The sequence below is a fragment of the Hippichthys cyanospilos genome, chromosome 21 (genome assembly GCF_059441005.1).
Source record: "Hippichthys cyanospilos isolate Australia breed blue-spotted pipefish chromosome 21, RoL_Hcya_1.0, whole genome shotgun sequence".
Taxonomy (NCBI): Eukaryota; Metazoa; Chordata; class Actinopteri; order Syngnathiformes; family Syngnathidae; genus Hippichthys; species Hippichthys cyanospilos.
The window spans coordinates 216224-239380 of NC_142389.1; the positions used below are offsets into that span (position 1 = coordinate 216224).

Sequence of the window (23157 nt, forward strand, 5' to 3'; positions counted from 1 at the left end):
CACAGCGAGCAGCGGACGCGAGATCCGAAGTGAGCGCTCAAGCCGCCCAGGCGCTGCAAACACTCCACGCAGCGCCGCGCCGGCGGGGACGCGTCCTCGCCGGCTTCCTCGCTGACAGAGACAAATAGTCGGCGGACGATAAAAAGGGCCGTTCTTGCTCGGCGATCGGGGCCGAGCCGGTTTATGTGACGGCGAGGTTAGCGGCGCGCCCGTTTGCTAGCCCGTTCAAAAGCCGGCGGGGCTTCTTGTCCCGGCCCGGCCGCGTGCGTACCCGTCGTCGCTGGACACGAGGTAAGCTAAAGTCTCCCGCGCTCTCTCTGTGGGAACTTCCTGCGGGACCGCCTCGACGTCGACCACCTGGAGCGCAAGACTTCAACAATGAGGAGCGACGCCAAGTAACACACAGCGCACGCTCGCCGGCGCCGTCTGCCCGCTTCAGTTGGCGTGGAGCGAGCAGACAAAAGCCGCAGCTCCGCACTGAGAGATGAGCCCTCCCCTCACTTCCTCCCTCCGACGCGCCCAAAGCGCGAGCTGAAGAACGTAGGAAAAAGCGGGGTCCGACCCACCTTGCAGGCGAGCGCCGCTTGGGCGGCCTCCTCTGGGCGGGCCCCCGCGACCACAGAGTAAGTCCTGACCGTCACCTGGGCACACGCGAGCGCGCGCGCGCGCGGGTCAACGAAGCTCCGGCGCGGGGCCGAGCGGGGCCGAGCGGGGCACCTTGGTCCCGGGCTTGAGTCCGGTGAGTTGCGCCGGCATGACGTGGGTTCCGTGGTGCGCGTTTTGGTGCCGCTGCCGCTCTTTGGCATCCAGGAACTGAAGACGGCACTTGGCGCAGCTGAAGACAAACTTTCTCTGGAGAGACACGCGCACACGTTGCCGGCCGGCCGCTGACAAAGAGCGTTTCAATTCCAAAAACGGCCGGCGTTCGGGCTCGGAAATCCCTTCCTAGCCCCTCCGCCTATCTTTCCGCCGAATCTTCCTTCCCCCGCACTTTTCCGAGCCGGATCGCGGATGGATTTTTTTTCCTCCTCCTCGATTCCCGAGCGGCGACGGTAAAGGCGGCCGCTCTCGCTCTCGCGACGCCTTGGAATACGGCCAGGTATGTTAGGCCCATCTATGGATTTAGGCCTGCATATTTTTTTACGCCCGCTCCCTTCCTCCCCTCCGGCGGGGTCCGACGTCACGCCACGCTTACGCGAGGCGGCCTCGCGTTTGCCAAAAAGTTATCGGCGCCAAAGGAGGCCCGCCGTTCGCCCCGCCGTTCGCCCCGCCGTCCGCCCGGCCGTTCGCCCCGCCGTTCGCCCCGCCGTTCGCCCCGCCGTCCGCCCGGCCGTTCGCCCCGCCGTTCGCCCCGCCGTCCGCCCGGCCGTTCGCCCCGCCGTCCGCCCGGCCGTTCGCCCCGCCGTTCGCCCCGCCGTCCGCCCGGCCGTTCGCCCCGCCGTCCGCCCGGCCGTTCGCCCCGCCGTTCGCCCGGCCGTTCGCCCGGCCGTCCGCCCCGCCGTTCGCCCCGCCGTCCGCCCGGCCGTTCGCCCCGCCGTTCGCCCCGCCGTCCGCCCGGCCGTTCGCCCCGCCGTTCGCCCCGCCGTCCGCCCGGCCGTTCGCCCCGCCGTCCGCCCGGCCGTTCGCCCCGCCGTTCGCCCCGCCGTCCGCCCGGCCGTTCGCCCCGCCGTCCGCCCGGCCGTTCGCCCCGCCGTTCGCCCGGCCGTTCGCCCGGCCGTCCGCCCCGCCGTTCGCCCCGCCGTCCGCCCGGCCGTTCGCCCCGCCGTTCGCCCCGCCGTCCGCCCGGCCGTTCGCCCCGCCGTTCGCCCGGCCGTTCGCCCCGCCGTTCGCCCCGCCGTCCGCCCGGCCGTTCGCCCCGCCGTCCGCCCGGCCGTTCGCCCCGCCGTTCGCCCCGCCGTCCGCCCGGCCGTTCGCCCCGCCGTCCGCCCGGCCGTTCGCCCCGCCGTTCGCCCGGCCGTTCGCCCGGCCGTCCGCCCCGCCGTTCGCCCCGCCGTCCGCCCGGCCGTTCGCCCCGCCGTTCGCCCCGCCGTCCGCCCGGCCGTTCGCCCCGCCGTTCGCCCCGCCGTCCGCCCGGCCGTTCGCCCCGCCGTTCGCCCCGCCGTCCGCCCCGCCGTCCGCCCCGCCGTCCGCCCGGCCGTTCGCCCCGCCGTTCGCCCCGCCGACCTGATGGCCGGCAAAGTGATGCGCGTAGCGCAGGCCGTCGCGCAGGATCTTCAGACAATACGGACACATCAGGTTGGCGGTGTTGCGGTGAAACTCCTCAAAGTGAGCCCACACGTCCGAGTAGAAGGAAGACCTGAAGTTGCACACCTGCCATACAAAGCAAGGGATGAAGCGCGGCGCTCGCTCCCGGGTTACCCTAACCCGTCCCACCTGGCACTCGTAGGGCATCTCGCCCGGCTTGTGCTCACTCTTCATGTGTCGCAGGAAGTCGGGCTCGGTGGAGAAATCCAGCTCGCAGATCTCGCACTTGGCTGCCGCACAAAGACGACGGGTTAGGGTTTCTTACGCGCCGCCGCCGCGCAGGCGGGAGGGCGCGAGCCGCTGACCGTTGGACGCGCCCCGCGCGTGCGCAGCCTCCACGTGGCGCCGAAGGTCGAAGGCGGAGCCGAAGCGACGGAAGCAGCGAGGGCAGGCCTTCGGCGGGTCGGCGCGGCGGTCCTCTTCGGCCATCTTGCTGGCGTGCGTCTTCAAGTGAGACATCAGCCTGGGGAGGAGGGGTCACGAAAACGCTGACCTCGCGCGCAAACCTTTGCCGGATCCGCCGCGATCGCGTTCCGACGCGCGCTCTTATCGAACGGATGGGGTCAACGCAACGGAGAGCGGAGAACTGGCGATTCGACCCCCGCCGTCTCCGTTCCGGCTTTCCCGCACTTGGTAAAAAAACTGAGCGACCGGGAAAGGATCGCCCGCGTGGGCTTTCTTCCCGTTAAAAACCCGAACCCGAACGCTACTCGGCCGACGGGGTTTTGGCGAGGTGAACTTTTGTCATTCTCACTGGACGTTGTTGCGCAAGTTGTCGGGGCAGCGCAGGCAGCGGTAGGATCCGGCGTATCTGCGCCGGCGGTCCGCGCGCTCGCCTCGCCCGGGGTCGCATCCGTAATAAAAGTCGTCCGCCATGATGACCAGCTTGCCGCGCTCGGGCGGCACGCGCCCGGGGGAGACGGGGCCCGGCGAGGTTTGGGGCGGGGCCGCGGCCGCTCGCGGGGAGGACGCGGCAAGCTGCGGGGACAAAACGCGGCACGCGGGTTAGGGCGGCCACGCGGGGGCGGGGGTTCGTGCGGGGGGGGGGGGGGCGGAACTTACGCCGGGCGCCGAAGACTCTTTGCCGTCCGCCGACTCTCTGGAGGCGGCCGCCTCCGTAGCGGACCTCTTGGCTCTTTTCCTATGGCGCTTCTTGTCCTTCTTCTTCCTCCTGAGCATCTTGAGCTTACTCATGCTGTCGGCGACGACCGGGCTGCACAGCTGGGCGCGAGAAAGTGACGTCGGCACACGCGACCTTGGCGACTCAAGCCGGCCTTCGGTTTGGACTTACGCAAATGAATCCTCGCAGCTCCGGGATCAGCTTGTAGAGAGAAGTGCACGCCGTGCACTTGAAAGGGCGGGCCGGAACTAAAAGCGGGCGCGCGCACACTCGGTGAGCCGGGCCCCAGTCGAGCCGGAGCTTCCGTGCGCCCTTTGTACTCGTACCTTTGGGTATATATTTTTGGGGGACATCCACAGGTGCGGCGGGCGGCGAGGCAGGCATCCGGGCGACGGCGCCGTTCCGGTGCTCCTCGAGGACCTCGTGGGCGGCTCGACCGAAAAGCACGCCTGCGGACGCCGGTCGCCAATGAACCGGAACCCCCGCCGTCGGACGCGGCGCGCGCGGCATACCCGTGATGATGGGGGCGGGGTCGGGCGGGGGAGGCGGCGCCTCCGCGGCCGCGCGGGACGTCACGCGGACGGCGACGAAGCCGCTGGACGATCCGCCGGGGCGGAAGTGCAGCTCGAGCTCCGTAGCGCCCCCTGTGGGAGGTTGCGCAGCGCAAGGGCTCGGAAAAAACTCCTTTGCGCTCCCGGGCTTGGAATGTCGCCATAGCGACTGACGGACAGCTCGTGGCGCGTAATTGCACATCCACAGCACCAGGTGGTGCAGTGGCACTCTCGGGAGTTTGAAGCTTGTTTTTTCTAAATCGCTCGAAGAATTAGCTCGATTTAGAAAAAGTCTAAGATCTTATTAATAGTCGAGGCAAGTAGGGGTGGGAAATTAACCTAAAAACCAACCTAAAAACCAAACTTAAAAACAGTTTGTGGGCAACGGCGAGCGACCGGACACGCACTGACCTCCGGGCGGCATGCGGACGCGGCGACCGTTGATCGAGAAGCCGAGACCGTCAGCAGGAGGGGACCGGACCCGCTGCCGGCGAGACAAAAATGAAGTCGGAGCTCGCCGACGCGGGAGGCGGCTCGCGCGGCCGTTACCTCCGGCGTGCGGCGGCCGCCGTTCCGATCCTCTTCCCGTTCGTCATCTTCCATCCAAACCGAACCTGTGGCCGCGTATGATATGCGGTCGAGCCCTCGGCTGTAAAAAATGTCGATTCGAGCAAAACATTTACCGTGGTGTTCCGGCGCCTCGCCCTCAAAGTCCATCGGCGCGTCGTGACGGGCGGCCGTCTGCGCACCGCGCCGTCGATGACAAGGAGAGGGAAACTAGGAGAGGGAAAAAAAAACACAAAGTCAGATAAATTATAAATAAACAGATAAATGAATAAATAAACCGAGATACTGTAAAGTACAGTATATGAAGTTTGGAATCTGTGAAGTCTACATTTTTCTTTCTTCAGACATGTGCTTCCAGCAAGTGCAAATCAGTCATATTCTGACTAAAGGACCTCAAAATGTAGCTCCCGGTTCTTCCAAAAAAAAAAAAAAGTAAGAGTAGTTAATTCATATCCATAAATGTTTGTTTTGAAATAAAGTCGCCTAGCAAGTTCTTGTTCGGAAGACACAAAGTTACTCGAGATCAGATCGTTCGTCGTGCTACTTTCCGAATGAGTCGGCGGTGAGCTCCGTCCCACGCCGTCACCCCCCCCCCCCTTCCCCACCCCCATGCTAACATGCTAACGAGCTAGCCCGGCAGCTGAGAGCCACCAATGGATAAACTCTGCAAAACGAGCCTTTCCATAAAAGTTCCACATACATTGTCTTACCTTGATTGCGCTTTTAAAGTTTCCCAAAACACTTACTTGAGTAAAAGTGTAAAAGCAAAGTGTCGCGTTTTCAACAGAAAAGCAAAGAAACTGCTCTTTGACTAGCTGGTAGCAGTTAGCTGAAGACACGCTGCGTGTGAGTGATATGGCCGATGCCTGTTGGATATCCTTCCGCCCCTTCGCACCTCACGCTGGCCTGGCGGAGGGATACCGTTAGCTTCGGAAGCTATGCTAACAGTCCAACTTCATTTCTTCTTCCCGATGAAAACAAACTTTATTCGCGACCGATTAAAAGAATGACTATCATATATTGATACTTGTTCAAATGGTGAAAATGTCTGGTTATATACATTGTCGGCGGGTGACCGTATATTATGGAATCGTGCGGTCCAGTTTACGTCATTTGCAAGGTGTCATTAAAACTTAAGTATCGTACCAAGCGCTCGTTGAAACTAATCCTTGATTGTTATTCGATGACTTAAACCGACGAGTGTCAAATATTTTTGTGCGCAAAATGCTCAAATGTACTTTTCTAGTTACATGTGCCTTGTTACCACTCCCACTCGCCGTGTATCCTTCCACCTCTCCTGTCTCACCTCTGCTTTTCGGCGGAAGGATATTTCATGTTAGCTTCGAAGGATAGGCTAACAGTTGGTCAAAAGCCGCATTTATCATTCGGATGCATGAGAGCAATAAACTTTTATCTTCGACCAATGATACATAATAAAACGTTTGCATCTCTGACGAATACGTGCACAGGTGGCGAAATGGTTCGCTTGTGGAGAATGTCACTTCGGAATAATGAAGTCCGATGAACGTGAATTAGCATTGATGTAAACGACGCTCCGAAGTGCAAAGCAGTTCATAAATATGATCGAACGTGACCTATTTTTCAGCTTATTGTACCGTTGACTTACCAACCTCAACTGAGCAGTTAGCATTTGCGGACAATCTTACTTGGATCAGAAACAAAACACGCAATTGTGCTTGTCGACGCCACTAAAGGATGACTGCGTTGGAGGACTTCGAGGACGCCCAAAGTATCGTGGACACGTCGAAAGCATTCAGCATCGCAGATATTGTCAAGTTACAAAAAACGTCCGGTTCACAGCTGTTGGCGGTCTTTCAGCCGGAACGAAACGAGCAGCGAAATTCCCAAATGCTAACCATTATTAGCCGACGTTTTCGCATTCATGTCTTCACAGTGACAAAAATCTCAAGATGAAGTGTTTGTTTCTGTATGAATATACATTTATTCTTAAAGTCATTGCCAGCGCTAGACTCGAAGAATGGGTGTTATGTAAAAAAAACAAAACAAAAACCACAGGTTCGTGACTACATTTTGCAAAGCTAGAGGGAACACCCCCCCCCCACACACACACACACACACACACACACGTCTCACGCGAAAGCATCACGTTATAATGTGAAAAACTGGTTGCAATGTGAAGTTGGCCATGTGGGACACACATCAAGCGGCCCTATCGAGCCTTTCAAATTTTATTTCAGACAACCAACGGACATCAAGTCACGGACAGCACGTCAGCGTCAAGAAATCGTTTTGTTCAAACCAAGACATGATTTCATTCAATGTGAATTTCAAGGATCGGATGACATCGTCATCAAGACGACAAAGTTGAGCCAGTTCTCCTTTCAACCGCTCGCCGAGCCGTCACACGTCGGCCCGCCTCGGGCTTCCGCTTGCTGGGCGGCGCCGGAAGGACAGGATGCGGACGTCGCGGCCGCGTGAAAAAGGCGAAGGAGGTCGCGAAAACGAAGCCTCACCTGGAGGGAGGCGGCGTTACGCCGCGGCCGCGAGACGCCGCCTGCGCCCCGCCCCCGCTTACCTGCCGAGCGCTCTTGGTTCCCAACTGGGCGGCGACTTGCCTGAAGGTCCTCCGATTGGCCCCTCGCTCCTGACAGGCCGTAAGGATGAGGCGGTCGGCTTGCCTGAGAGGGGACGGACGGCAAGCGGACACGATGAAACGGGAGGCGGGGCGCGACGCGTCGCCGGCGCGCGGGAGGGGAATCACCGTGTCCAAAGCACCGTCTTTTCTCCGCCGACGCCCGTCGAGACGTTTTGAGCGGAAACGGCCGGCGACGCTTCCCGCCGGGCGCGCCGAGCGCTTCCTGCCCGTCTGGCCTCGCTCGGCTCTGGCGGGCGGGGCTCACCGTCCTTGAGGGAAAAGAGCCGCGTGAAAAAGTCATTCGCCTCATCCGTTCCGTTGAGTTTTCGGAGGCTTCCGACAGCCGATTGGGGCACCCCCCGGGATACCTCGGGCAGAGGACGGGAAGTTCCGGCGTCCTCGGTCGTCTCGGCCGCGCCCGCGTTCGCGCCGGCGCTCGCCGAGGGTTCGGACGAAGCGGGAAGCTCCGCCCCCGCTTTGATCATCGTGGGGCCTGATGCAGAAGGGGCGGGGCTGCCGGGAGGAGGAAGATTCGGGGCGGCGAGCGGGGGGGTGCGCTCGGCGTGCCATATGAAGCCCCCGCGGCGAAAGTGCAGGTTGGGCGGGAGGCGGGGCGGGTAGCGCGCGGAGGATGAGCCCGGCAGATTCACGGGGCCGGAGCCCTCGCGTGGCGAGGCGGGGCAAACCGCTTTGGAGATCGCAGGGAGACTTCTCTGGGGGGGGGGGGGGCACCATTTATTGACGCGTGCGCTTGCGCGGGTGCGCGGGGCGTCTCACCAGCAGCCACAGAGGCAGGAGGCCCGCATCTCTCTCCACCGGGGGGCGCCGCTCCGACGCGCAGACGCGAGCGCACGCTGGAGGCATGCTCGGAACGACGCGCTCGTAGCGGAACGCCTGCACGCGGGCCGGGCGTCAAGCGCACGGAGCTTTTGAGCGCGCGAGCCGTGCGTCCGGCTCGCGGACCGTCCGGCACGCGGAGCGTCCGGCACGCGGAGCGTCCGGCACGCGGAGCGTCCGGCACGCGGAGCGTCCGCCTCGGCGTTACCTTGACGATATTGTCCGGGGTCCCCGGTCTGCAGCACTGCAGGATCCTGCGTCGAACCTGAGCCACACTTTTGCCGAGGAGCAAATCGCAGAGCAGCCGGGCGGGGTCACGCGAGCCCTCCAAGTTGCGCAGGCCCAGGACCAGCAGACTGCGCGCGCAATTCGGGCGCTCGTCACTCGCAATTCGGGCGCTCGTCACTCGCTTACTCGCCGGGCGCTCGCCGTGCGTACCAGTCTTCGGCCGCTGTAAATGCCGCCGTCCTGCGGCGGCAGTAGAGAGCGGGGTCCAAGCTGACGCGGGGCAGGAGTCGCGGGTACAGAAAGACGGGACGAGTGGCGAAGATCCACGCCAGCTCGGCGGGCATGACCGGAAAACTGCGCACTGGCGACAAACGCGCTGCCGTCACCAAGGCGTTAGTGTTAGGGTTACGCGCGCAAGGGGCGACACCCACTGTGTCCGCGCGCATCCGGGGCGCGCTTGAGGTGCACGTAGTCCACGGGTCGGTCCCGCAGCTCGCCCAGCAGCCGCAGCGCCCCCTGCAGATTGGAGGCCCCGAAGGCGCTGGCCGCAGGCCGGGCTGGTTGCGACGACATCATCGCCTCGCCTCTCCGCGCCAGCAGGTCCAGCTCCAACTGCCGGGCGGGACGCACGGAGACGGCGCGTCGGCGTCACGTTTGCCGCCGTTTCTCGAGGGCGCGCCCGAATCGTTGCGCCGACCAGGAACTGTCGCGTGGTTTCGGCCTCGCGGCGAAGTTCTTCCACGGGTGATGCGAGGAGGTGAATCTGGAGCAAGAGCTGCACGTGCTGGACACGCGCAGCCAAGCCTTATTTCCGGCATTTATCGCGCACGGGAAAGCTTTTTGAGCGAGCGGCGCGCTCACCTGCTGGACCTGCTGCGCCAGCGTTCTCCTGTGTTGCGCGTGCAGCCTCGGCACGTGCGCGGCGCGCGGCGGCGGCGGCGCGCCCCTCTCGGCCGACAGCTGCTGCTTGACCGTGCGCCGCTCCTCCTCGTGCGCCCGGCGGCACGCTTGGCGCCGCGCGCCCTCCCGCGACCCTTCCTCCTCTTGGCGGCCTTCCTCGTCGACCTCCTGGCCCGTCGGGTCCTCTTTCAACTAGGACGAAAACACGCGCGCGGTCCGTACCTTCGCCGGCCGCGCGCCCGTGTGCGAATCTCACCGTTTCAAAGAGCTCCTCCATCAGCTCGTTGACTTCTTTTTCTGTGGGAAAACAGCACGCGTCACGGCGCCGTAGCGGGCGGGCGGGCGGGCGTGCGCGCATCTACCGACTGGTAATGCGGACGGCCTTGTCGTCGCGGTAATCCTCCCGGTCCGGCTCGTCGACGTCGGCCAGGAAGTTGTATTCTGGATCATCTTCGTCATCGCACTCCTCTGAACGCACACGCGTCAGAACGGGAACGCGCGGAGGTGGTGCTCGGGGTCATTACTCGCGTTCAATTTGGAAGCTTCACTCAACCGTCCCGTCGTCCAGATTCTGCCTATTTATTGGTTTGGACCAGGCCTTCTCAAATAGCCGCGTTGTTTTTGCCAAGAAGCGTACTTGCAACAAAATAAGGAATGGCATCTTTTCGGTTTTGGATGAACCTGCAACCAGTATCAACGTCGTAAAACCTAGTTAACGCCGGTTGAAAGTAGAGTATATTGGTCTTTTTTTTAATGTTAAAAAGGTCACAAAAAGGGCAAGCGGCCAAGCCTATTCTTCTGTTTGGATTGAGCGAGTGAGCAAAGCGCCCGTCGGCGCTTCAAGATGGTATTCGCGGTCACTGCGGCAAGATATTTTGACCACCGCAGTGAAAGCGTCCTCCCGGTCGCGGGCCCGCGGCGACGCGCGCAATTCGTGCGTCCGTAGCGGCGACCTCACCCTCGTTTTCCGCGTCGGAGGTCATGAGGCCCCTCAACCAATCGGTCCAGTTGCTGTCCTCGTGGACGGAGCCGCAGTCGTACATGTCGGGCGTGATGTCTGGGGCGCGCAGCTCCGCCTCCAGCTGTCCCAGCGGGACATCTCGAAGAGGACGCTTTGAGCGTGTCCGGTACGCCATCAAGCCCCCCTCGCCCGCGTCCTCCAGAGGCTGTCCGGGCATTTATTGGTGATTGGCGTGGGCGTGGTTGGCTTCCGCCCGCGCGACCGCCCGGCCGCGATATCGCCCGGGATGAACGGGAGGTTCCACCTGGTACGGTTCCATGCACACGGCGAGCTCGGCCTCCACGGCGCGCAGCTCCTCCAGGAAGTGGTCCGTTCGTGTGGGAGGAGGCGGCGCTTTGGGAGGGGGGGGCGGGCCCATGGAGACGGACTCCACCCCGGAGCTCTGAGGGAGACGGGACGGGCGGCACCTCCGCGCGCGGGCGCGGCGCGGCCGCGCTTTCGCCTTCCCGGTGGCCCGCCGGCGGCCTCCTCTAGGGGGCGACCAGGCCGCGCTCTCAAAGTCGCTCTCCTGCAAAGTCTGCCGCATGACGGTTGGCGCCGTTAGCGCCGTTAGCGCCGCGGCCTCGCCGGCGGCCCGCGGGACGGCGGCCTCACGTCTTCGGCCGTCTCGTCCTCGTCTTCGTCGTCGGGGCGATACTCTTCGTCGGAGGAGTCTTCCTCGGCGAGGGGGATGTCCGCAAACTGATGAACCTGAACGCACAACGCTTTCCTTCAGCTCGCGGCCCGCGCGCGCCGGCGGACGGGGGGCCGGCTCCGGCTTCCACCTTGCCGACGTCTCGACTCTTTTTGATGGGGGAGATGTTCCACGCCGGGATCGCCTGACAGGAAGACAAGAACGGCTTTTTTCCTGACGCGTTGAGGGGCCGACCGCGGCCGTGGGCCGCGCGGGGTCCGGAGCGAGTGAACGACGCTTCCATCGCTCCGCGGAGAAATGGCGCGAGGAACCGTAGCGGGCCATAACGTCGGCGGTAGGGGAAGAGTCTCACCGCGCCTTTCTCCACGACTTCCTTCAGCTTGGACCGCGTCATCTTGGGCTCCTGTGGAGCAAAGGCCCAACGGGTCAAGGCCTCCATCGAGCGGTCCTCGCGCGTCCCGGCAACTCACGAACGGCGGCGCGGCTTCCGTCTCGTTGATGGCGGCTTTCATCATGGCCACCACGTGCTCGTTGGTGATCACTTCCTGCGGCGCCAACGTCAGCGCGAGGACGTCGAGGCGCGCGCGGTCGGCGCGCCCCCACTCACGTGAATGATGTTTCGCACGTTGACGCCGGTCAGCTTGTGCTGCTTGGACTTGCTCTCCAGCAATCGGTCCAGCTGTCTGTCAATCTCCAGGCCTTCCCCCGGCCGTGCTTCTTCTCCGTCTTGTTCACCTTTGGCCTCCTCCGTCGGCCTCTTCCGCTTCTTCCTCGCCGTTCTCTTCCCGCCGCTCTCGTGGCCTGACAGGCGGAGGCGGCCGATCGGAATCCCGCGGCCGTTGCGATAGTAGTTGTACGTTACCTGTCGTGACGATGAGCTCGCCGTCCGCGTCATCGTTGTCGCGCTCGGGGGAGTGCGGCTGCGGGGAAAGGTCAAATGTGTCTTTGCAAGACGACTTCATCGTGGATCCCCAATGACCTGTGAACTGGGGGGGGGGTCACAAGAAAACTAATTCAAACGCTCTAAGTAAAAAGTTTTACGTTCAACAACGTCAGGCCTGAATCGTTACAATGGGTTCTATTTCAATGTTTTGCACATTTCTGGATTCACACGCACAGCGAGTGCGATCTCTACGTTTAGGCTTGACAGTTTGCTTGCATTTAGCTTCATTCTGCTCACAGCTAGCTTATTTTCGCATTTAGCACGCATTTGGAACGGCACCTAACATGCTCAGGGTCGCGACGCGACGCGACGCGCGCCATGGTTCTATATTAAGGCGGCGGAAGCACAAACCCGTACATCAAAAGGAGACGCTCGACCTCATCCTCGCCTTCGTCTAGTTCGCTATAAGCGAGCGGTGGCTTGCTCTCGCTTCTTCTTCGACGTGTTCTGAAGCTCATCCTCCTCGTTTTCGTGTTACTGCCACCCAGTGGACTTCAGGCATACGACAGCTCAACGTTCTCTCCAAAATAAAAGTAAATGGCTAGTGTTAAAAAAAAATCCCCAATGTTGATATCTCGTCATTCAAATGATTTAGTATTTTTCGATAAAAGTATTATATTGAGCGTTCTGATATCCAAAAAGAGGTGACGCAGTTTTCTTGTAAACCTTTTATTTGAAAGCTCTTATTCCCCCCTAACTTCCGGAAACACTGGTTAATGTTTAGGTTTGACACGGTTCCAGCGCGTTTGATTTGGTCCGAACCGATAGCGTCGGTTATGGCGGCCGCGCGTCGGCTCCTAGCCGCCGTCACCTTCTTGCTCTGCGCCCGTTTCCCGCCCTCGCTGTCGTCGCGCAGTGACGTACTCGTGCTCGGGGACGCCGACTTCGACTACCTGGCAACCGAGCACGAGACCATGCTGGTCAAATTCTACGCGCCCTGGTAAGTAACGCGCGGACCGGCCGCAAAGCACCGTGCGCATCGCTCACGTGACGTCACTTGACTGCGTTCATTTTGTACGTCCTTCCCCCTACAATCAATTCCTTCTTTCTCTCCGTCCTTGCTTCCATGTTCACGCCTTCTGGATTTCTACCCTATTTCTGGCCTTGCCGCCCCTTTCTCCTTCGCTCCCGTCTGTACTTCCTTCCTCTCCTCCTTTGTGACATCCTCTCCCTTCCTCCCTCCTTCTTATGCCCTTCTGACCTTCTGACCTCCAATACCCCCCCCCCCCCCCCGCGCCCCTTTATTCGACATTTCTTCCTCCTTCCGTACCTTCCTTCCTCAACCTACCTTTCTTCGTTTCTCTCTTGGTCCATCTCTTTCTTTCTTCCCTTCCTTCCACGGTTCCTTCCCGATGGCCTCCTTTCCTCGGCTTTCTTCCAACGCCCCCAATTGTGATGTCCTTTCCTTCAGGTGTGGCTACTGCAAGAAGTTAGCTCCACAGTTTGAGAAAGCGGCCGGCAAGTTGCAGGGAACTGTGCAGCTAGCAAAGGTGAAATCGTACGTGCGCGCGTGCGCATACACGCTAGCCGCCGTCTTACACGCGCGCGCGCGAGTCAGGTGGACTGCACGGCCGAGGCGGACACGTGCAGGCGCTTCGGCGTGTCAGGATATCCGACGCTGAAGATCTTCAGGAACGGGAGGGATTCCGCCTCCTACGACGGTCCCCGCTCTGCCGGTAAAACACGCCCGCGCACGCGCACGTGACGCAGAAACCGAGGCGCCCATGTCGCGCGCGCGTCAGAGGGGATTATCGAGTACATGGCGAAGCAGACGGGTCCCGACTCGGCGAGGCTGCTGAGCGAAGAAGACCTGGAGAAGTTCGTCGATCACGATGACGCTTCCGTCGTGGGTACGCGGACGCGGCGGCGGGGCCCCGACCCGAAGCCCGACTGATCCGGCCGCGCCGCGCCGCGCCAGGCGTGTTTTCAGGCGAGGAGAGTTCGGGTCTGGCCGCCTTCGCGAAAGCCGCCGGACTTCTGAGAGATCAGTTCCGATTCGCTCACACCACCCGAATGAGGCTGGCCGCCCCCTACGGACTCCAAACAGAGTCGGTCTTTTGCTACTCGGAACCTTCGGCGCGTCGCCCGCCGCTCAAGCGAAAGCGCCTGCGTTTCAGAGGCGTCCTGTTGTTCCGGCCTCCCCGTTTGGCCAATCGGTTTGAGGACGGCGTTGTTGTTTTCGGAGCTTCGGTGACCGTCCCGTCGCTGAGGCGCTTCATCCGAGACCACGCGTAAGTGCGTTCGGCGGCGCCGCCGCGCAAACGAAGCCCGGATCTTCGAAAGTAACAGCAATTCCAAAGGACATGCTGTACTGTCGATGGCGGCAGGTGTTGGCGCGCAACTGCCCAGGTGCGGTGCGGTGCGGTGCGGTGCGGTGCGGGGCGGTGCGGTGCGGCGCCGCAGCGTCCGTCGACTCGCATACATTGAGACGGGACGTGAAAGCGCTCGGGCTTTGTGGGCAGAATGAGCTTTTTCGAAGAAAGTTTGCCTTTTCTTAGCTCCGCCCACGCGTTCCGACGGCGTTCGCGTGCGGATATTAGCGTGTTTTTGAAAGGGACGCCACTCCTCAATGTCCGGGCTCTTTTCCCGTTAGCGTGCCAACGGAACTCCGCGTCGACTTTAGCGTTAGCGATGCAACGCTTCAAGCGAAGCACTTCCATCCACGCCAACGCTGTCACATTTGTGTCTAGGTATGGACTTTGTCCTCTCATGACCTCGGACAACAAAGATGGCCTGAGAGTTCGGGACCTGCTGACTGCTTTTTACAACCTGGACTACAAACGCAACGCTCCGGGCTCCAGCTATTGGAGGAACAGGTGACACGCACGAGCGCGCACAGCGGGCCGTCGTTGCCACAACGTACGCCACCTTCCCGACGTCGCCCGTCCGGTCGCCAGGGTGATGAAGGTGGCGTCCAAGTATGCGGGGCGCGGCCTCTTCTTCTCCGTAGCCAATCAGAAGGAGTTCCGGGCCGAGCTGGAGGACGAGTTCGGCGTCGGGACGTCCGACGGCGGCGACGTCCCCCTGGTGACCGTCCGGACCAAAGCGGGTCACAAATACGCCATGAGGGAGGAGTTCACGTAGGTGGCGCGCTGAAAGACTGGGCCGGAGCGACGCCGTGACGCCTTTTGTTTTTTTTCGGGTCACCCGAGGAGGGACGGCGCCTCTCTGGAAAGATTTCTGGAGCAGTACTTTGCCGGGCGGCTCAAGCGCTACATCAAGTCTGAGCCCATCCCTGACAAAAAGGCCGGCGCCGTTAAGGTGCGTGACTTGAGCGGCGAGCGGCCGGGACGGCGGCTGACGCGGTCGGGCGCCCGCAGGCGGTGGTGGCCGAGTCCTTCGACGCCGTGGTAAACCGGCCCGACAAAGACGTCCTGATTCAGTTCTACTCGCCGTCTTGTCCGCGCTGCAAGAAGCTGGAACCCATTTACGCGGAGCTGGCCGAGACGGTAGCCTTCGCCGTCGTCGTTCTCATCCAAAGTATCGGGGGTACGTTTTTCAGCCGTCTTGTTCGTCAGCTTTCCGCAGACGCAAACGTGGTCATCGCCAAAATGAACGCCGTGGATAACGACGTGCCTCCCGGCTACGACATTCAAGGGTGAGAGGTCGCGCGCGCGCGAAAGGTGCTCGCAATCGACGCAAGCGACGCATCGACGCTTTTGGCTTTTCAGCTACCCCGCCATCTACTTGGCGCCCGCCGGGAGGAAGGACGAGCCCGTCCTGTACCAGGTGAGCCCGCGGCCGTTTGTTTCGCTTCCCCGAGCCGCGGCGAGCCCGCCTGACCCCCGCCTGCCGTCCGCGGTAGGGCGGGCGAGAGCTCGGGGACTTCTTGCGCTTCCTGCGACGGCACGCCGCCCGGCGCCACGTCAAGCGGGAGCTCTGACCGCCGCCTGGCGCCAAAAACCTCGGAGTCCTACGCGACCTTTGTCGATTGCGCTCTTGATTTGTTTGCTTGATGATTTGTTAATGTTGTTTGGAATGCCGGAGGTTTGGTACGTTGGTTCATTCATTGCTGTATTTATTTGTATATTAGGCTCGATTTCTATATATGCGTTGATTTATTGGTCTATTTATTGTATTTATTTGCGCGTGTGATTTTTTTTTGTCATAAAGGAAATACAATTGAACGTTGTGGTCGTATTTTGTGTGCCTTGTAGCGTAATGACACATTTCATTAAGTGTCAACATAACTGCCGCGCCAGGAAAAACAAACGTTCAGTTTCTTGTTATAGCTTGATACATTTCACGTGTTATTGTGATAGGCTTCATCTTTGAAACATTTTTTTCTGGTTCAGCTCACGTGCTGCTCAATACAGGTGCGTGCGTATCGGCTTGTTCAACACTTGGCCCAATGATGGTTTTATTGCGTTGCCTCATTACATTGCTTAAAACTTGAAGGGACAATGCGCAAGATCGAGAGCGTTTTTCGTGACGAACAGGACGGCTTGTAGCTATAACAGACATGGCGGCCACCCCCCCCCCATGTCATATCATTTCGTGAGTACCATTATATTGAAATCGTTAAGAACACGCGTATTTGCAAGTTTTTGAAACGTATAATCGTTCGATTCCTTTTTAAAGAAAAACGCTCTTACAAAATTGCCCCTTTAACTAAAGCCTGTTCAGTGACCTGAACCGGAAGTAATTGCGTCCTTTCATTCCAGCCAACGCGGAAGGTAATGCTAGCGCGTTAAAGCGTGAGGTCGAAAGTTGTCTTCCTTGCCGCGGAACCGAGGAACTCCTGCCATAGTGGCACCACTTTTCAAATCACTCGAGCGAAAACGTCCTCAAATCGACGAGGAAACGAAAGGAAGCATGCAGATGAACGGGCGTCGTTGACGTAGCGGTCGACTCGCGCCGTGAGCGAGGGCGCTCGACGGGCTCGACGTCATTGGCGGAAACGTCCGTCGTTCACACTCGTTGCGCCGCCCCCTGCTTCAAGCCCCTCCTACTCAGCGAGTCCTGGAAGCTTCGAGTCTCGCGGAGCCGGTTCCTGCCACTTCTTGCGCCCTTCCTCTGCTTCCAACATGTTCGGCCAGCAGGTCCTCGTCCTCAGTGAGTAGTCGCCCCGTGGCGCGGCTCCCTCCGGCTCGAGGTCTCGTTCAAAGCGCCCGCTCGCGCCGAGCGGCCCGCTCGGAGCTCGGCCTCCGGGCACGTGCGAAGCCGGCTAACCGCTAGCCGAGCCCGTTAGCGTGCGCCGATGCTAGCGTGGGAGTCGGGTCAAACGAAGGTTTTCTCGGCGCGGCTTCAAAGCATCTTTGATTCCGGGAACCGACGAAGAGGCCGAGCCGCACCCTCGCTCGCTCTCGTCGGAACCGGCGCGCTAACCGCTAGCCTGCGAGCGAGTGAGCGAGCGCACAAAGCAAAGCCTGCGCTCGCTCCTCCCAAGTAACGCCTGCGAGACGCGGACACATCTTGGCCAAACATTTTGTCAAGCGATCGAGGCGTCGTTAGCAGGAGTTGTCCGCCGGCGCGTCTCGCTCGGGAAGTAGTGAAGGCCGGTGGCGCCGGGAGGATAAACTCCGCTTGAAACGCAATGACAAGTGGACAGACGTCCGCTCCGCAACATTGATGGAGTCTCAAGGACCTGTGTGTGCGCTGGAAAATGCTGGCTGATATCGCGCAACGACAAAATCTCCCCCCTACCCCCCAGCACTCTTAATGGAATCAGCTGGAAACCTCAAATCCTTTATGGCCCTCTCCGTTGTAGTAATTAAGCCGCGCGCTCCAACGGTGGTTCGGTCCGCTCGCATCTTTTATCGATAATAGTGCCATTCTCGCCTCCGCTGACACCAGCTGCTCCTAGCCGCAACAGCCACCCCATGTCGGCACCCTAGCTCGTAGTCACGGTAATTATTGTGAGAATACGGCCGCTATAAAAATGCACACCTGTGCATCAAAACTTGGTTTATGTCGCTGATGGGTTACGCGTCCTCCAACCATGGAAAAAAAAAGTTTTGAATACCGTTAATGCAACGCACCCTTATTTTTCGCTTTCATTTTGGAGGGGGGGGGGGACGTAGTCGCCGACGGCTCGGCGTACTTAACGGGGCTGACCTGTCGTCTCCAGATCAGAACGTGAAGAGAGAATCGGGGCGTAAAGTCCAGACCGGAAACATCAATGCGGCCAAGGTAAGGTATTGCGCGGTTCTTTTCGCACGCGTCGGACTTTCCGTGCGCCTTAACAAGCTTAACGCGCCGCAGACCATCGCCGACGTCATCAGGACGTGCCTGGGCCCGCGGGCCATGATGAAGGTGAGCCCCGTGCCGAGCGCGCGGCCGGCGGCGCCCGCGTGGCCGCGGCGCTAATGTGCGGCGCGGGTTGGCAGATGCTTCTGGACCCTACGGGGGGAATCGTCATGACCAACGACGGAAACGCCATCCTGCGAGAGGTGAGCCGGCCGACGGGCCGATCCGTCGCCGCGGTTGACCGCGTCCCCGCGCCGACAGATTCAGGTGCAGCATCCCGCGGCTAAGTCCATGATTGAGATCAGCCGCACGCAGGATGAAGAAGTGGGAGACGGAACCACATCCGTCATTATCCTGGGTACGCCCCCCCCCCCCCCTTGACTGAAGGTCGCCGCCGCTTGACTGACCGCTTCCGTTTGCCGTCGCGCGCGCAAGCTGGCGAGATGCTGTCGGTAGCGGAGCAGTTCCTGGAGCAGCAGATGCATCCCACCGTCATCATCGGCGCTTACAGGCGAGCCTTGGAGGACATGTTGGAAACGCTGAAGGAGATCAGGTGGCCGGGCGGACGCGGCGCGACGGCCGGCCGTTTGTGCCGACCGCCCCGACGGGCTGACGGGCGGATCTTTGCCCCCTCCCCGGCAGCGTCCCCGTGGACACGGCGGACCGCGCCTCCATGCTGAAGATCGTGCATTCGGCCATCAACACCAAAGCCGTGAGCCGCTGGTCGGAGCTGGCGTGCGGCATGGCGCTGGACGCCGTGCACACCGTGGAGATGGACGACAACGGGCGCAAGGAGATCGACATCAAGAAGTATGCCAAAGTGGAGAAGGTATGGCCGCGCGGGCGGGCGCTCGCTCGCGTGCCCCCCGCCCACCCGCCCGCCGCGTGCGCCGCAGGTTCCGGGCGGCATCATCGAGGACTCGTGCGTGCTGAAGGGCGTAATGGTCAACAAGGACGTGACGCACCCGCGCATGCGCCGCCTCATCAAGGAGCCGCGCATCGTCCTGCTCGACTGCTCGCTGGAGTACAAGAAAGGCGAGAGCCAGGTGAGCGCCCGCCCGCCCGCTCGCTCGCTCAAATGGCGGGGCCCGCCGGACCGCCGACGTCGAGACGCGCTCCAGACTAGAGCCGATCGATGCGGGGAGACAGAAAAAAAAAAAAACGCGCTTGGAAGAAAACTGGACAAGAGTGTACAGGGGTTTTTTTTCTTTTTCACCATAAACCAATTCCGCCGACGCTGACGCGCCGGAGTAAGTCACGAGTCAATTGTCGGTGAAACGAACGTGTGAAAAAACGAAGCCGATAAGGCGGCCGCTGCCGTTTGCGCAGACCGACATCGAGATCAGCAAGGAGGAGGACTTCGCCAGGATCCTGCAGATGGAGGAGGAGCACATCCAGCAGATGTGCGAGGACGTCATCCGGGTCAAACCCGACCTGGTCTTCACGGAGAAAGGCATCTCAGGTGGGTGGCGGCGGCCGGCGGCGCGCGCGGAGCCGCGCGCGGAGCCGCGCGCGGAGCCGCGCGCGGAGCCGCGCGCGGGGCCGACGTTGTGACTCGGCCCCCTCAGATTTGGCTCAGCACTACCTGATGAAGGCCAACATCACCGCCATCCGCCGCGTCCGCAAGACGGACAACAACCGCATCGCCAGGTAGCGTTAGCTTAGCCTGGCTGCCCGGGCGGGCGGGCGAGCGGGCCGTACCGTGGCCTCACCGCCCGCCGTGGCCTCAGGGCGTGCGGCGCGCGCATCGTGAGCCGCACCGACGAGCTGCGCGAGGACGACGTGGGCACGGGGGCGGGGCTCTTTGAGGTCAAGAAGATCGGCGACGAGTACTTCGCCTTCATCGCGGACTGCAAGGATCCCAAGGCCTGCACCATCCTTCTGCGGGGAGCCAGCAAGGAGATCCTGGCGGTGGGCGCCGCCGCCGCCGCCGCCGCCTTGCAACCTGGGGCTCGGATGTGACGGGGCGGGGCTTTTGAATGCGCAGGAGGTGGAGCGCAACCTTCAGGACGCCATGCAGGTGTGCCGCAACGTGATGCTGGAGCCCTCCCTGTTGCCGGGGGGGGGCGCCGCCGAGATGGCCGTGTCCAAGCGCCTGATGGAGCGCTCGCGCGCGCTGGTGGGCGTGGAGCAGTGGCCTTACCGCGCCGTGGCCCAAGCCCTGGAGGTCATCCCGCGCACGCTCATCCAGAACTGCGGCGCCTCCACCATTCGCGCGCTCACCTCGCTCAGGGTGCGCCCCCGTCCGGCCCGCCTTTCTGGCCTTCCCGCGGCTGACGCTCGGCTATTCTTTGAAGGCCAAGCACGCGGAGCGGGACGGCGCCTCGTGGGGCGTGGACGGCGAGACGGGCGCTCTTTGCGACATGGCGGCCGCCGGCATCTGCGAGCCGCTGGCCGTCAAGGCGCAGACGTACAAGACGGCCGTGGAGGTGAGAGCGTTTCGGGCGTCGGGCCCGCCGGCCTCTCTCACCCGGGGGCCGTTTGTTCGCAGACGGCCATCCTGCTGCTGCGCATCGACGACATCGTGTCGGGTCACAAGAAGAAAGACAAGGAGCAGGCCGTGGGAGGTCCCGGCGCCGAGTGAACTCAAGCGGCCGCTCAATAAAGTTCCTCAAAAAGCCTTTTGTCTCGAAAGCAAAAATGCATCTGAAAGAATAATACAATACGTAGTAAAAGGGAGACACCCAAAAAAACGAGGGCTACGAGAACGTTTTCACAAACCTATTGTTTTTTTAGCCTTCCCCTGCCCGAGTATAATTACAAGAATATTGTTATAAAACTTTGGAGCAATCGGCGTGGTGTTTGTCAAAAACTAGAAAGAAGAACTTTTTCTCTATTTTCCACATAGCCGAACGAAACATTCGTCCGGGCTATTCAGACAGCGTTTTCGAGAGCATTGTAAACAAAATCGCGCCATTTCTGACTTGGACGGCAACGGCAAAATAAACGGACGGCGGTTTCTGGCAATTCACGACAAAAACCGCAGGTCGTTCGCGTGGCGAAATCGCGCGATAAGCGAGACGAGACATGTCAGATCAGCTGACCTGGTCTGAGCTCACGTGACGAGTCACAACAAAGATGGCGGCCGCTCCGCTCGCTTGGATCTTTTCGACCATTTGGTCGGTGGCTGCGGCTTCGTTCACCAGAAACGTAAGAAAAGTTCTCCGAAGCCTTTTGTCTCGAAAACGGCCCTTTTTTGTTTCCTTTAACTCGCGCCGCGGCGACGCGCGTCGGTTCGTAACGTTTGCGCCGCTGAATGGCATCGAACGTTCATCGCGGGTCCGACGAGAAAAGCTCTGACGTCGAACGTTCATCGCGCGTTCGACGAGAAAAGCTCTGACGTCGAACGTTCATCGCGCGTTCGACGAGAAAAGCTCGTCACGCGCGGAAGAAGTGACAATGTTGTCACGTCTTCACGGACAAATCGCCATCGATCGTCCCTCGATCGCGTTGTCCGCGCGCGACGAGGTTCTCCGGCGAGGAAAAGATTGCCGCCGTTTTTCTTGAGACCTCTCCAAGCGTCGTCATGCGACATGCGGCAAGGCTTCTCCAAACTTGTCGTACCGCCCTCGTCTGTTGAGCTTTCTTCTTGCCGCTTGATTATCGTTAACTCGGTACATTGGCGAGCGAGACAAAAACGGCGCTTGTGATGGCGTCACCAGCTGACGGTGGAGTTGAACCCGGGATCGTCGGCCCCGCCCCCCAGCGGAGACCTCCTGCACGTCCGAGCGCTGGGAGAGGACGACACGCTGCACTTCCTGTTCTCCAGCCGGGGGGCGCCCACGCTCCTCCTGGTCCACACCAACGTCACGACCTCCGGCGTCACGGTGAGAGCGCGCCGTCGCCCGGCGTCGCGGACGACGGCCGACGGCTTGCCGGCGCTCTCGCCAGGTGGACTGGCCGCGCTTCTTGAGCGGCGACAACAGCGGCAGCCTGCGGGTGGAGCCGGCGAGCAGCGTGGTGTCCGGCGCCGCGCTGGTCTTCAGCCGAGTGGGTACCGGCCGCCGATGGGCCCGCGCGCTTGAAAGTTCCGATGGGGAGCGGCTCGGTAACGTGCGCGCGTTTGTTTGCGCGCCAGCTGTGGGAATATAACGACGTCAACGACACGGCGGAAGCGCCCTTTGACCTGTTCCCGCCTTACCGGCTGCGTGACGTCCGGTGGTCGCCGATGGCGCCGTCGGGGCCGGAGGTGGGACTGTGCGGCCCCCTGGCCGGAGGCTCCGTTTGCCTGAATGTAGGTTCGGGGAGTCGCCGGCCTCGTGCTCGCGGCCGGCCTCGTCGCCGCCGTCGGTTCCTCGCCGCTTCGACGACGCGGTCGCCTTCGTTTCCCTCGGCAGATGTCCGTGTTTGCGCGGGACGGGCGCGATGAGACGTGGCCCCGCCTCCTCCACACGGCCAACTCCTCCCAGGTGGCGCTGCGGCTGGACGGCCTGTCGCCGAGGTCGGAGAGGTCGCGCTTCCTTTTGGAGCTGCGGGCGGTGGGCGGGGCTTATCCCCTGGACGCCGTGGCGGTGCGGCGCTCCATCGACGACGAGTTCACGCCGTCCATCTTCAAGGTACGCCGTCCCAAAAGGACGCGGGAGCGAGCTTTACGTCCGCCGTGACCTCCGGCCCCCCAGGCGTCCGAGTGGACGTCGGCGGGCGACGCGGGCCGCTACGTCCTGTGGAAGCAGGTGGCGTACCGGCGGCCGGCGCCGGCGCTGGAGGACGCCTCGCCGTGCCGCCACTCGGAGGTGCGGCCGGCCCGGGCGGAGGCCGGCGGCCTGGCGGCGGCCTTCTTCGGGGCGGAGGACCTCGCCGTCTCGGGACTCAACGTCAGCTTCGGCCTGGCGGGGGAACCCTTCTTCAACGCCACCCGCTTCCTCAGCTGGTTAGTCGCGTCCGCGTTCGCAAAGGCGAAGCCGCCCGCGCGGGCAAAGTTATTTTGGGCCGCGTGGCCGCGGCTTTGACCTCCGACGTCCGCGGCGCGCTCCGAGGCAATTTTCTTGCGGCCCGGCAGGACGGCTCTGGTGGGCGTGGGCCCGCCCCCGGCCGACGCCTTCTCCCCGACGGTGGCGGCCATCGCGGCGGTCGGCCTGGGGGCCCCGCTGGTCCTTCTGCTGACGGGCGGAGCGTACGCGTTCCTGCGCAAGAGACGGGCGGCGAGCAGCTACGATCCCATCAACTGACGCCCGCATCGCAAACTCGCTTTTAAAGCCATGTGCTCTTTTAACGTTCTTAGGATTTCCTCTTTGTGATGTTGCACAAACGTGCTTTTTTTTTTATACGAATAAAACGGTCATATTGATCCGCAGGAAGCTAGCGGC

General features: G+C 61.7%; 4 protein-coding genes across 4 annotated transcripts; 3 read left to right on the forward strand and 1 right to left on the reverse strand.

Moving 5' to 3' along the window:
- Positions 1-6663: 6663 nt before the first annotated feature.
- Positions 6664-12141, reverse strand: LOC148405924 (GON-4-like protein). Its single transcript, XM_088405613.1, has 21 exons — positions 12020-12141; positions 11582-11705; positions 11327-11520; positions 11190-11264; positions 11072-11122; positions 10850-10903; positions 10680-10775; positions 10330-10602; positions 10023-10230; positions 9431-9532; positions 9321-9361; positions 9026-9256; positions 8862-8948; positions 8596-8776; positions 8375-8525; positions 8145-8292; positions 7877-7993; positions 7468-7812; positions 7226-7368; positions 7040-7142; positions 6664-6977 (listed from the first exon to the last, which is right to left on the reverse strand). Exons 2-21 carry the CDS (start codon positions 11679-11681, stop codon positions 6846-6848), a joined length of 2832 nt encoding a protein of 943 aa, XP_088261739.1. The 5' UTR covers positions 11682-11705; positions 12020-12141; the 3' UTR covers positions 6664-6845.
- A 229-nt stretch (positions 12142-12370) lies between these two features.
- LOC148405925 (protein disulfide-isomerase A3-like) lies at positions 12371-15789 on the forward strand. The gene is made up of 13 exons (XM_088405736.1): positions 12371-12602; positions 13074-13152; positions 13221-13338; positions 13405-13512; positions 13581-13710; positions 13780-13893; positions 14353-14478; positions 14560-14742; positions 14815-14923; positions 14983-15111; positions 15181-15260; positions 15334-15391; positions 15468-15789. Exons 1-13 carry the CDS (start codon positions 12379-12381, stop codon positions 15543-15545), a joined length of 1536 nt encoding a protein of 511 aa, XP_088261862.1. The 5' UTR covers positions 12371-12378; the 3' UTR covers positions 15546-15789.
- Positions 15790-16327: 538 nt separating this feature from the next.
- On the forward strand, positions 16328-20471 carry cct3 (chaperonin containing TCP1, subunit 3 (gamma)). The gene is made up of 14 exons (XM_088405735.1): positions 16328-16717; positions 17733-17794; positions 17867-17917; positions 17992-18054; positions 18113-18209; positions 18287-18404; positions 18494-18680; positions 18748-18897; positions 19181-19313; positions 19420-19501; positions 19582-19762; positions 19839-20084; positions 20149-20280; positions 20343-20471. The coding sequence occupies exons 1-14, from the start codon at positions 16690-16692 to the stop codon at positions 20433-20435; spliced, it is 1623 nt and encodes a 540-aa protein (XP_088261861.1). The 5' UTR covers positions 16328-16689; the 3' UTR covers positions 20436-20471.
- A 394-nt stretch (positions 20472-20865) lies between these two features.
- glmp (glycosylated lysosomal membrane protein) lies at positions 20866-23152 on the forward strand. Its single transcript, XM_088405737.1, has 7 exons — positions 20866-21001; positions 21514-21678; positions 21743-21841; positions 21930-22085; positions 22189-22407; positions 22471-22721; positions 22851-23152. Exons 1-7 carry the CDS (start codon positions 20930-20932, stop codon positions 23017-23019), a joined length of 1131 nt encoding a protein of 376 aa, XP_088261863.1. The 5' UTR covers positions 20866-20929; the 3' UTR covers positions 23020-23152.
- The last annotated feature ends 5 nt before the right edge of the window (positions 23153-23157 follow it).

Excerpts from the sequence above, each read along its gene's own strand:
- LOC148405924 (XM_088405613.1), bottom strand. The coding sequence starts at position 11,681 with ATGAAGTCGTCTTGCAAAGACACATTTGACCTTTCCCCGCAGCCGCAC. Across the intron at positions 11,265-11,326 it reads ACGTGCGAAACATCATTCAC|GAAGTGATCACCAACGAGCA; the intron begins GTGAGTGGGGGC and ends TTGGCGCCGCAG. Across the intron at positions 7,994-8,144 it reads CCCCGGACAATATCGTCAAG|GCGTTCCGCTACGAGCGCGT; the intron begins GTAACGCCGAGG and ends GCCCGCGTGCAG.
- LOC148405925 (XM_088405736.1), top strand. The coding sequence starts at position 12,379 with ATGTTTAGGTTTGACACGGTTCCAGCGCGTTTGATTTGGTCCGAACCG. Across the intron at positions 13,894-14,352 it reads CGCTTCATCCGAGACCACGC|GTATGGACTTTGTCCTCTCA; the intron begins GTAAGTGCGTTC and ends ATTTGTGTCTAG. Across the intron at positions 15,112-15,180 it reads ACGCGGAGCTGGCCGAGACG|CTTTCCGCAGACGCAAACGT; the intron begins GTAGCCTTCGCC and ends CTTGTTCGTCAG.
- cct3 (XM_088405735.1), top strand. The coding sequence starts at position 16,690 with ATGTTCGGCCAGCAGGTCCTCGTCCTCA. Across the intron at positions 17,918-17,991 it reads GCCCGCGGGCCATGATGAAG|ATGCTTCTGGACCCTACGGG; the intron begins GTGAGCCCCGTG and ends GCGGGTTGGCAG. Across the intron at positions 20,281-20,342 it reads CGTACAAGACGGCCGTGGAG|ACGGCCATCCTGCTGCTGCG; the intron begins GTGAGAGCGTTT and ends GTTTGTTCGCAG.
- glmp (XM_088405737.1), top strand. The coding sequence starts at position 20,930 with ATGGCGGCCGCTCCGCTCGCTTGGATCTTTTCGACCATTTGGTCGGTG. Across the intron at positions 21,002-21,513 it reads CGGCTTCGTTCACCAGAAAC|CTGACGGTGGAGTTGAACCC; the intron begins GTAAGAAAAGTT and ends TGGCGTCACCAG. Across the intron at positions 21,679-21,742 it reads TCACGACCTCCGGCGTCACG|GTGGACTGGCCGCGCTTCTT; the intron begins GTGAGAGCGCGC and ends CGCTCTCGCCAG.